Raw genomic sequence first — 15,002 nt, forward strand, 5'->3', positions numbered from 1 at the left:
TCGTTGAATCTGGCTGTTGAGCGCAAGGCTGCCTCTTCTACGATCCTCACAAGGCGGTCTGCCCCTGCCCTGGCTGGGCCTTCTTCTCCCTCCAGCCGCCCAGCCACCGCACGAGCATGGTAGAGCGCAGTAGTCAAACTGACTCCCTCTCCTTGGGGTGCAGGAGCCCCCTGGGGCTGTTCTTCCCCCCTTGGCTCAGGGCCAGTCGCCCCACCTTCTACTTGCACTTTAGGGGTGACCCTCGCAACCCCCGCGGCAATCGCCGCCACTACTGGAACGACTTCCATACCCTCTGAGGCAATGTCCACCACTTCTGGGGCAATTACTCTTCCTGGGGTCTTTTTCACTTCCCCCCCCCCCTCTGCCCCCTTCACCATACTGGCCTCTTCTGCCCTCACTTCCCTCTTCCTCTTCTGGCAGGCTCTTCTTCTTCACTCCTCCTTACTCTCCTGTTTTTCTTCACTACGCCCAACACCTCCATCTCCTTCAAAGACCTCTCCTTCAAAGGATCTGTTGGGGGCGGTCGTGGTACAAATTCACCTAAGTTTTTTTCCCCAAGGGTTTGGGGCGAGGACGGATCCGCTCCCTTGTAACTGGCCTTGGCGGTCGGTCTTCCTGAGATTCTTTGAATTTTTTAGCTTTGGCAAGGATGGTCTGATCCTCCGTCTCTTGAGCCTTCCTCCTAGCCTCCAACTCCGCTCGGTCGAGGTCCCCACCGCTCAGCTGTGGACCCAACCCTGCCTCAAACAAAGCCGACGGCTGAACGAGCTCGTCCCATCTGACCCCTTCCTTCTCCCTCCATTCCTTTACCCTCTTCACCCTCTCCTCTGCTACTGCTCCTAGCTTTGGCTCCACAGACTTCGTGGGCACTTTCCAAATGGTGCACACGCCAACCCCTCCGCTGGCAGACACATAGAACCATCGTGGTCTCCACCCCTTGATCGACGACGGCAGCCCCGCCACCAGCCCTTTCCCTACTGCTGCCTGCAGAGTGACCCAAGTCTCTTGCTGCCCTGACGCCTTGTAACATGCGAAGAATTCGTCTACTGTCATGGCTGCCCCTTCGTTCGCCTTCGGCCACGCGCTTGCACAGGCCAGTAAGATCTTCCACGCATTGGGCATTAGTTGGCCCGGCGCTACCTCCAAACGATTCAGGACATCTACCACCACTTGCGGCAGGGGCAGCCTCAGTCCTCCCTTCAATGCTTCCTCATAAAGGGCAAACTCCCCTGGCCTGGCGTCAGATGGCCTCTCCGTCAACGTCGGCAACAATAACTCTATTTCACCAGGCACTTGGTATTTTTCTCGCATAGCCTCCAAATCCATTGCACTAACCGTTGATCTATCTGCCTTTGTATGCCAGTGATCTGGCTTTGCCTGGTTGATTGGCTTCGGCGCTGCTATCATGGTTGAACCATGGGATCGTAGCACCGAATCCCCTCCCATCTCCATCCTATATTGCTGCGCCAACTCCACTGCATCATCATCACCAAGTGGATCCACCCTGACATTCGCAGTTTCTTGTTGGGCTATCTCTATGGTATGTCTGCGAATCACTTCGGATGCAGGTGCAAAGAAATTGAAAAAGTGTTGCAGAGGTGAATCGTGAGCAACAAAGGAATTAACACTTGGAATGTTTTGATTTTTTGTAAACAAGTAGGTGAATCGAATGATGCCAAAAGCCCACGGTTTGCCCGTATTCTAAGGATCCCAATTAATTTTTGCCAGTTTGAAAACTTTTCAAATCATCCGCCAAAACTGCCTTTTCAACACCCATAATGACCTATCGTTTCATTTCTAATCTAGCGCCTAATCTCCCCCCCCCCCCGGCGGGATGTTGCCACGTGTACGACCACGATCCACTGTCTCCTCCCCTCACCCTGTCTTTTCCACTTCAAATCACCACGTGACACGCCGCCTCTCGAGCCCCACACCCCTCCACCTCACCCTTCGCGATCGGCCGACCTCGCGGTCGACCCTCCCACTCGACCAACCTCCGCGGTCGGCCTCCCTCGCAGTCGGCCCTCCTTGTGGTCAACACTTCCACTCGGCCAACCTTCGCGGTCGACCCTCCTCACGGTTGACCCTCCCACTCGGCCAACCTCCGCGGTCGGCCCGCCTCGCGGTCGGCCCTCCTCGTATTCGACCCTCCCACTCGGCCAACCTTTGCGGTCAGTCCTCCCCGTGATCGGCCCTTCCACTCGGTCGCCCTGCACGGTCGGACCACCTCCCGGTCGGTTCACCCCCTCGATCACCCCTGCCGGTCAACCTCCATCCTGCCAATCCCTAACACCCTCATCTACTTCATTAATATTCCCTTCGTTGGACTAAAGCTGCACTCGGGAATGGGGGACTACTGACGTGTATAAGCCCATAAAGGCCACGAATCACTATGAACAATCCAAGCCCATCACTTGGAGCCCAATGCATAACCCAGCTGGTGAGGTCCAGGATAGCTGGAGTCCAACATGGCATAAAGAACCAATGACATTCAGACACACGGCAGGTGAAGGACGAGCCACATCAGCAGACAAAGATCTGCAAAGTTATTGCCACTGCACATCACCATTAATGCAGCCCATCACAGCATTTATTACGACAACACCTCTCCGTCGGAACAGGACCCCCTTACCCTGAACAAGGTAAGCTACAGCATAGACTTTCGACGAGGAGGGCAGGTCGGAAGAGACAGCGAAATGATTACCAAAGGATATAAGCAAACGTTGAAGACAAGAAGAAGGCTAAGCTTTTCTATCTCTAATCTCTCTCTCTACACTCTACTTCTCTTCTTAACTTGCTCGTCGGAGGGTTCACTAGGGGACTACCCCGTTCCCCGTTGAACTTGTTTGCAAGTTATCCGGTGGGCTTAATCATTTGGACCTGGGCTTGAGGAGCTTGGACCAGTCCAATCCATTCACTGGGACATACTCTATCATCAATAATTAAACCATACTCTACAAAATCATAGTTAATTTATGTATATAGTTGTATTTTTTTATTTTTGCTTTCTCTCTCTAGAATTTCTCTTAATTTTATCATTCTTCATCGATTTCATTGAATATAGGTGGTGGGAAAGTACACGTTGGGGGAAAAGGTTGCCATTTATGAGGGATAGAGTTATGGAGAATTACTTATGGTCTCTGGGAGAGGCTTATGAGCCTCAATTCCAATACTATAGGAGAATGGAAACAAGGATCAATATACTAACAACATGTTTGGATGATGTTTGTGATGCTGACGGTACCTTGAATGAACTCGAGCTCTTCACAGATGCCCTGGACAGGTTGGTGCAGTTTCTGGCAAACTAAGTGTTAATAATTTACATACAGGGGTTTAAAGCATTTCATTCCTAGTTAAGCACAACTATCATTTTTAACATAAAATTTGACACAATTTTTTGTTTCTCAGATGGGATGTGAATGCAGTAGAACATTTACCGAATTATATGAAGATATGTTTCCTTGGTTACTACAATTGGATCAATGAAATGGCTTATGACACTCTTAAGGAGCATGGAGTTCACATCCTCTCATTCCTTAAAAGAAAGGTGTTGCACACTTTCCTTATACTTGGAAAAAAAAATAAAAAAAAATCACACAAATATATATATATAAAAATTACAATTTTCTTTTTTTTGATCGGCAAAAATAAACTTTATTGATGAAAACAAAGGGCAAAACACATGAATACATCAATAAAGCAAGGCAAGAGCACAAGCATCATAGTGAACCTCCAAATCCCAACTAGATTGGCACTAAGAAGACCACCCAATCATATGCAAGCTCAAGCCGTCAAAGTTGGAGAGATGCCAACAAAAAACCCACCAAAATAAACGCCCACTCATGCAACCACATCACCAAATTTTACAAAGAACACCTAGGCAAAATAAACCACCCAAAGCACTACTATAATAACCAAAGACATCCTAATTAAAAACATAGCAGTACCAGTAACAACAGAGCTAACAATGATAACCTCCACCAAAATTCCAACTTCATCATTCCACCCAGCCAATGAAGATCACACTGCGTGGCCCTACAACAAAAACACCCCAAAACGAGTCTTTGAGTTCCAGAGCCTCACCCAATTTCACCAAGAACATCTAGACTAGAAAACCATAGCAATACCAGCAGCAACAAAACTAACAATTAACCTCCACCAAGATTCCAATTTCATCAATCCATCCAGCTATTGAAGATCACACTGTGTGGCCCCCCACTGAACAAAATGGGATATCCCAGCAGCAAAACACCCCAGAACTAAGCATCCTTATAGCACTGTCCTCGCACCACCATCCAAACAGAATCTAATATGCTTCAAGTTAAAGAGAAAATCATGCACTGTGAATTTATGATCGTTAAACACTTCCTTGAACCACACAGCCATTCTAAACTTTATCCTATCACACACACCTTCAACATTTGGGATAGCATCCCTAAACAAGAATTCATTACGATGTTTCCACACGGGCCACAACACTGTAATAGGAAGAGCTTCCCGCATCATTCTCTCTTTTTTGCTGAGCCTAAACCCTACCCACCAGTGAAGAATAGCTTCCACTGTATCTAGCAGTGCACCTTGTACTCCCCACCAATTTAGTATTTCTGACCACACTCTCCAAGTCATTGGGCAAGACAATAGGACATAATTGAGTGACTCATCCACAGATTTGCATAGAATGCAGAGGGTTGATGCATTTGCATTGAGAACACCAATCCGAAGAGGAAAGTCTATTGTTTTAATTTTACCTTTCCAAGCAAGCCACCCAAAGAATTGGACTCTATGAGGAATATACTTGACCCATACCCTTTTTCTTGTTCTATTATAGCTGCCAAAACCACCTACCTGAAATTTGTAGACTAATTCAACTGTAAACCTACCTGTTTTTTAAGCCTCTCACACTAGTGTATCTTCTAAGGATGACTTAAGGACAGTACGAACCTCTAAAATCCTATCAATCTGGTAACCTTCACACTTTCCCAATCATATAGCTCCCTTCTGAATTGGAACAACCACTCACCTGTATCCACCTTCCTTTCCATCATTGCAGAGAAAGACTCTCCCTTGTTTACAACCAGTTTATATAAGTGTGGGAACTCATCTTTAAGACTTACATTTTCACACCATTTATCCACCCAAAACTTCACCCTATGGCCATTACCCACTTTTAGCTGACAATTTTCTAGAAAAAACACCATAAGGCTGCTATTTTGTTCAATACCTTTCACAATATCCTTCCAAATTTTTGAACACCTGCTGTTAGAGGTGACGAAGGCCACCAATTCCCCTCATCTACCCTGTATTTGTTGCATATGACTCTTCTCCAAAGTGCTTTGCTCTCAACTCCAAACCTCCACCACCATTTCAATAAAAGGCAAGCATTGACCTCATTAACTCTCTTAACCCCCAATCCTCCTTGGTCAACAGGTTTGGAGACTTCCTTCCATTTTACTAGATGAACCTTCTTTCTTAATTCAGACCCACCCCACAGAAATGAGGCCTAAAGCTTATCTAGCTCACTTGCAACCCCTTATGGCATTTTATACAATGACAGATAATACATGGGCAGAGAAGAAAGTACAGACTTTATCAGTGTCAATCTCCCTACAAATGAGAGTAATCTCATTTTCCACCCTGCTAGTTTAGTTCTAACTTTCTCCAAAATAGGCCTCCAAGCTGCTTTTCTGCTTGGGTTAGCCCCTAATGGTAATCCAAGGTACTTAATTGGTAATCTTTTCACTTTGCAATTTAGCACAGATGCAAACTCATTCATAGATTCAACTGGAACTCCTACACCACTCACAACACTTTTGTGATAGTTTATCCTCAGACCTGACAATAGTTCAAAGCACCTCAATATTCTCTTCAAATTTCTGACTTCCAACACTTCAGCTTCACATAATAAGATGGAATCATCTGCAAACTGTAAATGGGTCAAAACTACCTCACTTGCTCCAATCTTCACCCATTTTATCAAATCCATATCCAAAGCTCTTGACAGTAATATGCTTAAACCCTCTGCTACTATGTTGAATAGAAAAGGGGACAAGGAGTCCCCTTGTCTGAGCTCTATTTGTGGACTAAATTCACCAGTAGGTGCTCCATTAACAAGCACATATAGTCTAGAAGAGGTAATACACTCCTTAATCCATTCCATCCACTTCCCTCAAAATCCAAAATTTATCATCATTGAAAACAAAAGGTCCCAATTTAATGAGTCATAGGCTTTCTCAAAATATGGCTTTCTCAAAATCTAGCTTTATGATCAGACCTCTTTTCCTAGACTTTTTCCATCCATCCACCACTTCATTTGCCACCAAAACACCATCTAATATGTTCCTACCTCCTAGGAATGCTAACTGATTTTCACTTATAATTTAAGGGAGCACTGCCTTCAACCTAGAGGATAGTACCTTTGATAGAATTTTATACAATGAGCCAACCAAACTGATTGGTCGATAATCAGCTAAACCCACAGGATTCTCCTTCTTAGGCACCAAAGTGATAAAAGAACTATTGATCCCTTTAACCAACTTGTTGTTTTTATGGAATTCACTCATAAAGTTGATCACATCACTCTTCATAAACTTCCACATCTTTTGGACACATGCCAAATTGAACCCACTTGGGCCTGGAGCCTTATTGCCATCACAATCCTTGACAGCACACCTTATCTCTACATCAGAAAATTCTGATTCCAACTGATCAAAAAATGGGTTGTTCCTAACTGACTTGAATGATCCCTCCAACATAGGTCTTGAACTCCACTCCTCTTTAAATTGTCTTTGAAAACATGCTTGAACCTCCTGCTTTACTTTATTAGGATCTTCAAAAACCTCATCTCCAATAGATAATGAGTTAATCTCATTTCTCCCCTGCTTACTTTTGACTACCACATGAAAATATCTTGTATTTTTGTCTCCCTTCAAGTCCCAATTTAGTCTTGATTTTTGAGCCACATCCACTCCACCATTCTATACAACCTGCTAGCTTTATCATTGACCTCTCTTCTTCAAGCTTTTTCTGCCTCTTCAAGCTCTCTTTAAGCTCTCTTTCCTCTACTACCAGATCAATCTGATGCAACTCATCTTCTACTTGTTTTAATTTAGTATTTATATTGCCAAATACTTCACTATTCCACTGTTTCAGAGCTAGCTTGAGCTCCTTCATCTTCTTAAATAATCTGAATCCAGTCCAGCCTTGAACTTCATGCTCCTTCCACCACTTTTCCACAAAAGGTAAGAAATTTGGATGAAGAGTCCAAGCATTCAAAAACCTAGACAGCCTGGGGCCCCAATCTCTCTCATCCTCCATCAAGAGTAAAGGGCTATGATCTGACAATGCTCTAGGTAACCCCTACAACTTTAGATTAAAAGATTTCAACCATTTTGGTTCCACTAAAACCCTATCAATTATGCTCTATTTTTCCCCTTCCCTGGAGTTGCACCATGTATATCTTCTACCTAGCATGGGTAGATCATTCACTTCACTTTTTTTAATGAATTCATTCAGCTCATTCATACCCTTATCCCTTTTAGAGCACCCTCTTCTCTCACCAATGCTTCTAATTTAATTGAAATCACCCCTAAGCACCAAGGATTAGGGAACTCCTCCTTTAACTTGAACAGACTCTCCCATAATTTTCCTCTTTGTCCCACTTTATTTAGAGCATATAAATTTACTATAACACATTCAAAACAAAAGAATAAAGTACCCGATAACAGAATGAATCTTTTATTGCAGCAATATCCTGTGACTTGGAGCACTCCTGGATCCCGTATACATAATAGACCACTAACAGTTCCTTCAGCATCCACGGTCATGAAATCCATCCTCTCTCTACCCCATAATTCCATCACCTCCTTTTTTGACATAAAAGCTTTCTTTGTCTCCTGAAACAATGCAATGTCAACTCCTCTGGCTTTCATTATGCTTTTAATTTTACTCTTTTTTTCCTTCCTACCCAAACCCTCACATTCCATGATAGTAGCTTCATCATTAAACAGTATCACTGAACCCAACTTTCCTTTATCTGTATTTCAACTTGCAGCATCAGTACCCCTCTCACTCTTTCTCTATCCTTTGCCTCTAGGTCCAGGATTTTTTATAACACCTCATCTTCATTACCTTTGCATTTTACTCTCAATAGTTTCCCCATTTGTAAAGCTGCACAAGCCTCTTTAAGTGCATTGTTACCTCTATCCCTTCCACTTTCAGATGATGTTGAAAAAGTCGCAGCTGCTGCTCTCCATAGTACCCATTCGGGACCTAGTTTACTTGATGTGGCCCCGTTGTAGCCATATCTTTTTACCAGGTAACCCGACTTCATCTTTTTTACCTTCTTCCCATTTGATTTTCTTACTATTTTCTTCTTCCCTTTTCTTTGTTGTTCCTCTAATCTAGAACAAACTCCACCTTCATGGATCTGCGACATATATGAAATAAGTGACATAGGCCCTAATACACTTTGAGGCCTACCTTGTAAGTCATCCTTCAAACCCTGGTCTTACACCACCACCCCTGTCATCCTGTGGTCCAACCCACTTGTTAGGCCCACCTCCTTACTAGGGCCCAACTCCACTTCTAATTCCACCCCAGGTTTTAGTAAACTTGAGCCACTCAGGCTTCTTACAAAACCTAGCGTGACAACCTGATCATCACTCTTCTGACAGTCCAAGACATAGTCGTTGTGTATATTCCCAACTATCTTCATAATACCTTCTATCCTCCCCTCGAGCTCATTACTAGCAGACTCAGCCATCGCTATTTCAATTCTTCCACATAACTCCTTACCCACCTTATCTCTATTTCTTTTTCCATGTGTGACTTCCCTTCTTGACACCTCCTGAGGCTGGCCCATTTTCCGGGTTGACTCATCATCCCAATTATCATCATATTCATCCTCCTCACTAATATTTTTCCTATCTGCAATCTGCGCACCTATGTTTGAACTATAATTCTCTTATCTACCATACCTCTTTGAACACTTGCAACTCCCTACCAATGTTTTTGATACCCCTGAGTGTTGTTCCCACACTCTCATAAAATGAAGAGTACCCTTACATCCTAGATTAATGGCTTGATTGATTGGCTCCATACATCTGGTTACTATTTGAACTTTTACACATTTGAACGATATTGGATTGCACAAATCTCCTTCAATACAGATCACTTCCTTCCAAAGTTTACCAATTCCATTTAGTGTGGCCCTATTCCATAGATTCCATGGTAGACCATAGCAACATAACCATACCTTACATTCTTTCACTCTTACTAGCTCAGGTTCCCACTCTACTATTTCCTCACTCCACTCCTGAACCCACTTCTTTATGGTCTCCAAATTGGCTTTCCTTTCCTCCTTGGACTTAAAAGTTATCAACATATCCCTACCCCCACCATTCCTTACCAATACCTGTTTCATGACCCTCTCTTGAATTTTTTCTTTAAGGTTAATGGTGACAAATGTTGGTTTAAGGCGCACCACCACACTATCATATAACCAGCCGTTTCCTATCTCCTCTGCCTTCATTGTAATAGTTTCCCCTCCCATGGTGTTAGTGTTCTTTGTAACCTCTACATAGGATCTAGACCCTGTTGGCCATTGGTTGTCTTTAAAAAGCTATAAATTTTTAGGATGGAATTTGCACATTCTGACCATATAGATGTGTCCAGAATACTCCAAATAGTTGGAAAGCAATATTAGATCACCAGAAATAGACTCTGAATGGCTCAGATCAAGCCAAAACAAGTTGAACGATTCAGATCTGCGGCTGCACCTTAGTCGCATCACACTGGATTAATCCTCGACGTGCTGATGTCAGTGGCTCGGTCAATGGCGCAGTCAACGCGATTTGGTTAGCGGCGCAACTCAGGCTCGACTCAGTCAAAGCTGGTCAGCGGCTCAGATGACATCAGTGGATGACGTCAGGTCTCTGGTGCGCGCATGTGTGGTGCGTGCTTGCGCATGGGATTATGCGTCTTCTTCCTCTGGCAGCACGTGCGGTGCGTGAGCGCGTGGGCACACGTGAGAATAGTATCAGTGGAGTCGTCCAAGATCTATTGTTGACGCGGTTTTCACAGTTGTTCTCGTCTCATCGGGAGCTTCAAGCTGATGTGATCAAAAATGGATTTCGACCACTTTGATTGCTGGGCAATTTTTGAAAACACACTCTATTCTTGAAAAATTTTGTAGAATGTCTGCAAATTCAAGCTACCTTCGGCTCTGATACCACTGTTGGTAGGAGTGGGGTGCAAACCACTATTGGTGATTCACAATGAGAGGTTTAAAACTCAACCAAACTGAACTATGAAAATTGGAGTATTCAAATGCAAGTTCTACTAGCCTCACAAGATTTGTGGGAGTTAGTGGATCGAGGATATGACGAGCCAGCTACTCTCGAAGATGAAGGAAATTTAAATGACTCTCAGAAGACGGCGTTAAAAGATTCAAGGAAGAGAGATAAGAATGCCTTGTATCTACTCTATCAAGGCATTGATGAGTCAAGTTTTGAAAAGATTTCAACAGCAACAACCTCTAAAGAGGCATGGAGTATTCTTTGCAATTCACACCGTGGAATTGAGAAGACGATCAGAGTTCGACTCCAGGTGTTACGTGGCGAATTCGAGATGTTGCACATGAATGAGAATGAGTCAATTTCTGAGTACTTCAATAAAACATTGACCATTGTTAATCAGATGAGAAGATATGGAAAGAAGATGGAATCTCTTCAAGTGATAGAGAAGATTCTCCGATCACTCAGTCCCAAGTTTGAGCACGTGGTTGTAGCAATAGAAGAGTCCAAGGATCTCAATGTCGTGACCACCGATGAGTTGATGGGCACACTTGAAATTCATGAACAAAGGATCAACAAGAAGACTCTCTCAAGTTCTCTAGAGCAAGCTCTTCAATCAAAGTTGTCTTTCAGAGATGACAGAAATGAGCAAGGGAGGACATCACAAAGAAGCCGAGGAAGAGGTCGTGGTTACAATAATCGAGGTTTTGGTTTTCGAGGAAAAGGTGGAAAAGGTCCAGCCAAAGGAGGAAGAAGTCAACCACACTTTGCTCCAAAAAGAAAAGCAAGAGGTAGAGGAGGTGGTTACAACAACCGACCAAGATTTGACAAAAGTAATGTTCAGTGCTACCAGTGCCACAAGTTCGGGCATTATAGCAATAAATGCCGAAGTAGAGCAACAACAGAAGCCGGCTAGCAAGCAAATTTTGCCGAGGAGGAAACAAACAAAGTTAGACCTACAGTCCTGTTTGTCCACCATGGACACACTGAAAACCAAAATAACGTTTGGTATCTAGATTCGGGAGCCAGTAATCACATGTGTGGTAAAAGAGAGTTGTTCGTTGAGCTTGACGAGACTGTACAAGCACAAGTCTCATTTGGTGATTCTTCAAAGACTCCAGTGAAATGAAGAGGTAATATTCTAATCAAGCTCATGAATAGAGATCATGATTACATCTCCAATGTTTATTATGTTCCTGCCATAAAGAACAACATTTTGAGTATGGGACAACTCCAAGAGAAAGGATACGACATCAGCATGAAAGATTGTTATCTTACCATCAAAGACAATCATGGTAATTTGATCACTCGGGTGAGTATGTCCAAGAATCGGATGTTTGCGTTGAACATCCAACATGATGCTGCAAAGTGTTTAAGAGTCATCATCAAAGACAAAGACTGGCTATGGCATTTGAGGTTTGGACATCTCAACTTTGGAAGCTTGAAGTTGTTGTCAAGCAAGAATATAGTGAAAGGGCTCCCTCATATTACTCATACTAATGAAGTTTGTGAAAGTTGCATTCTTGGCAAGCATCACAGAACTAGCTTTGCCAAAGAAGTGAAGTAGAGAGCAACAAAGCCACTAGAGCTAGTGCACACTGATGAGTGTGGTCCATTGAAGCCAATGTCAAATGGACAGAATAGATATTTTCTCACCTTCATTGATGATTATAACCGGAAGACATGGGTGTATTTTCTTAAAAGAAAGTCGGAGGTGTTCAGTATCTTCAAAGAATTCAAAGCTTTTGTGATCAGATCAAGATGGAGAATATACATCAGATGCTTTCGAGAATTATTGTAAAGAGCATGGAATCAAGCATCAAACAACACCATCCTATACGCCACAGCTGAATGGTGTTGCTGAAAGGAAGAATCGCACAATCTTAGATATGGCAAGAAGCATGTTGAAACGAAAAGGATTGCCCAATCAATTTTGGGCTGAAGCCGTATCATGTGTTGTGTATCTCCTAAATAGATGCCCAACCAGGAGCCTTCATTCTATGACTCCAGAATAAGCTTGGAGTTCACATAAGCCAAGTGTCAACCATCTCAGAATATTTGGGTGTGTTGCGTACACCACGATTCCAGAAGCAAGAAGAACCAAGCTCGATAATAAGAGAGAAAAATGTATCCTTGTCGGATATGGAGATAGAACAATGGGATACAAGTTGTATAATCTCATTACCAGAAAGGTGATCATGAGTAGAGATGTGATATTTGAAGAAGAAGAAGAAGAAGAAGCTTGGAACTGGAATCAATATGAAATTGTTAAAGATACAGAACTCATTCTTGAAAATGAAACATCAAAAGCTCCAGTTGAAATTACAAGAGAAGTTCAAGATGAGCCACAAACTCCTCCACATAGAATACCTGCACCTAGATCGCCAGTTTCTCACAGAAGTGCTGCATCATCATCATCATCATCAGCAACAGCATCATCAGATGATAGTTTTTTCAAACAACCAAGACCAATGAGAAATTTACAGGAGATATATGAAGCTACAGAAGAAGCGGATCTGAATTTGTTCTACCTACTCGCAGATAATGATCCACTTACCTTCTCAAAAGCCATCCAAGAAAATAAATGGAAAAAAGTAATGGATAAAGAAATTCATGCCATTGAGAAAAATGACACATGGAAGCTTACTAGTCTACCGGAGGGGCACAAACCCATTGGAGTGAAATGGATATACAAGACAAAGAGGAATGCACAAGGCAAAGTGCAACGCTACAGGGCAAGATTAGTGGCAAAATGTTACAAGTAGAGAGCTGGAATTGACTATGGAGAGGTGTTTGCTCCAATTGCCCGGTTGGAGACTATCAGGCTAATGATTTCTTTGGCTACCCAGCATAAATGGCAGATTTATCAACTTGATGTGAAATCTGCATTTCTTAATGGTTTCCTTGAAGAAGAATTCTATATTGAACAACCTTCGGGGTATGTTCAGAATGGACATGAAGACAAAGTGTACAAATTGAAGAAAGCACTTTATGGATTGAAGTAAGCTCCGCGTGCATGGAATACTAGAATTGATCAGTATTTTCATGACAATGGTTTTGAAAAATGTCCATATGAGCACGCACTATATTTGAAGAAGGAAGCTGATGGAAGCATGTTGCTTGCTTGTCTTTATGTTGATGATCTAATTTTCACCGGAAACAATCCAGTCGTGTTCAAAGACTTTAAAAAAAGCATGGTCCAAGAATTTGAAATGACAGATATTGAATTGATGACTCATTTTCTCGGCATTGAAGTGGCACAAAGAAAAGATAGAATTTTTATTTCCCAAAGTGGTTATGCCAAGGAAATTCTCAAGAGATATGGAATGGAGAATTGCAATCCAGTGAACACTCCTGTAGACAGTGGAGTGGAGCTTGGAAAAGGTACGAAGGCAGGTGATGTGGATCCAACTTATTTCAAGAGCCTAGTTGGAAGTCTTTGCTATCTTACTTGCACTATGCCAGATATACTCTATGGAGTAAGACTGATTAGCAGATATATGGAAACACCGGATCAGTCACACCTTTATGCAGCAAAGAGAATCCTTCGCTACATCAAAGGTATAGTCGATGATAGTTTATTCTATAAACCAACTGATAATTTCAGTTTTGTTGGCTACTCAGATAGCGACTGGGGACATGACTTGGATGAATGGAAAAGTACTACGGGATTTACTTTCTTCATAGGAGATACAGCCTTCACATGGTCGTCCAAGAAGCAAGTCATTGTGACATTATCGACTTGCGAAGCTGAGTATGTTGCAGCCAACTCAGCTGTGTGCCATGCAATATGGTTACAAGATATGCTGAAGCATTTGGGATTTCCACAAGAAAAACCCACTGAGATCTATATTGATAATCGTTCAGCAATTGCATTAGCAAAAATCCCAGTTTATCATGAAAGAAGTAAACATATTGACACCCGTTATCATTTCATCCGAGAGCATGTGAAAAATAAAGAGGTGGAATTATTTCCTTGCAAATCTCAAGATCAGCTTGCAGATATTTTCACGAAGCCATTGAAAAATGATCTGTTCAACAGAATAAAGATAATGCTCGAGATGAAGCCGCATGGAGAATCAAGATTAAGGGGGGATATTGTGAAGTAATCTTGATTGTTTGTCAAAAATGGAGGCTGAAATTCATGCGTTGGTTGCTAGCTGTATACGCATTAAATGTTTTCATACTGATAGTTGTATTTGCAATAAATATGTTCACACTGCTAGTTTATCTATATATATAGCTATGTGTGTTGAAGAATTCAGAGTGTGGGAGAAAGAAAGGAAAAGTGCTCTGTTTGTATGTTTTTTCCTCAGAATTATTTTGAGTGAATTTAAATTTCAGTTTGGTTGAGTTTTAAACCTCTCATTGTGAATCGCCAACAGTGGTTTGCACCCCACTCCCACCAACAGACCCTATTCCAATATTATTGTAAATTCCAAAAAATTATTCAAAATCTTCAATGTGTGATCTTGATTCATCTTATGCATAGATTCCATAATATATCAGTTGAATCACAACCACTCTTTTTGATTCTAAATCAAATTCATGGAATAAATTCTGAGTTTGTAACTTTCTTATAAGTTTGTAACTTTCTTGTAAAAATTAATACGTGACTTAGATTCATTTAAAGTATATTTTTCATACATTTAAAATGAATTCCAGTTGCATTGTAAATTTTATGTGTGTATATATACCTATCATTTTTAT

At 42.2% G+C, this 15,002-nt stretch overlaps 1 protein-coding gene across 1 annotated transcript in view; it reads left to right on the forward strand.

The window, feature by feature from the left end:
* LOC114266094 ((-)-alpha-terpineol synthase-like) overlaps positions 1-15,002 on the forward strand; it is a 56,567-nt gene that overhangs the window by 26,292 nt on the left and 15,273 nt on the right. Inside the window, exons 6-7 of the mRNA XM_082890789.1 lie at positions 3,065-3,283; positions 3,409-3,547. Coding sequence (XP_082746915.1) covers positions 3,065-3,283; positions 3,409-3,547 — 358 coding nt within the window. The remainder of the gene's footprint in view (positions 1-3,064; positions 3,284-3,408; positions 3,548-15,002) is intronic.

This window comes from Camellia sinensis, chromosome 10 (assembly GCF_055761805.1).
Source record: "Camellia sinensis isolate YWXY chromosome 10, ASM5576180v1, whole genome shotgun sequence".
Lineage (NCBI taxonomy): Eukaryota > Viridiplantae > Streptophyta > Magnoliopsida > Ericales > Theaceae > Camellia > Camellia sinensis.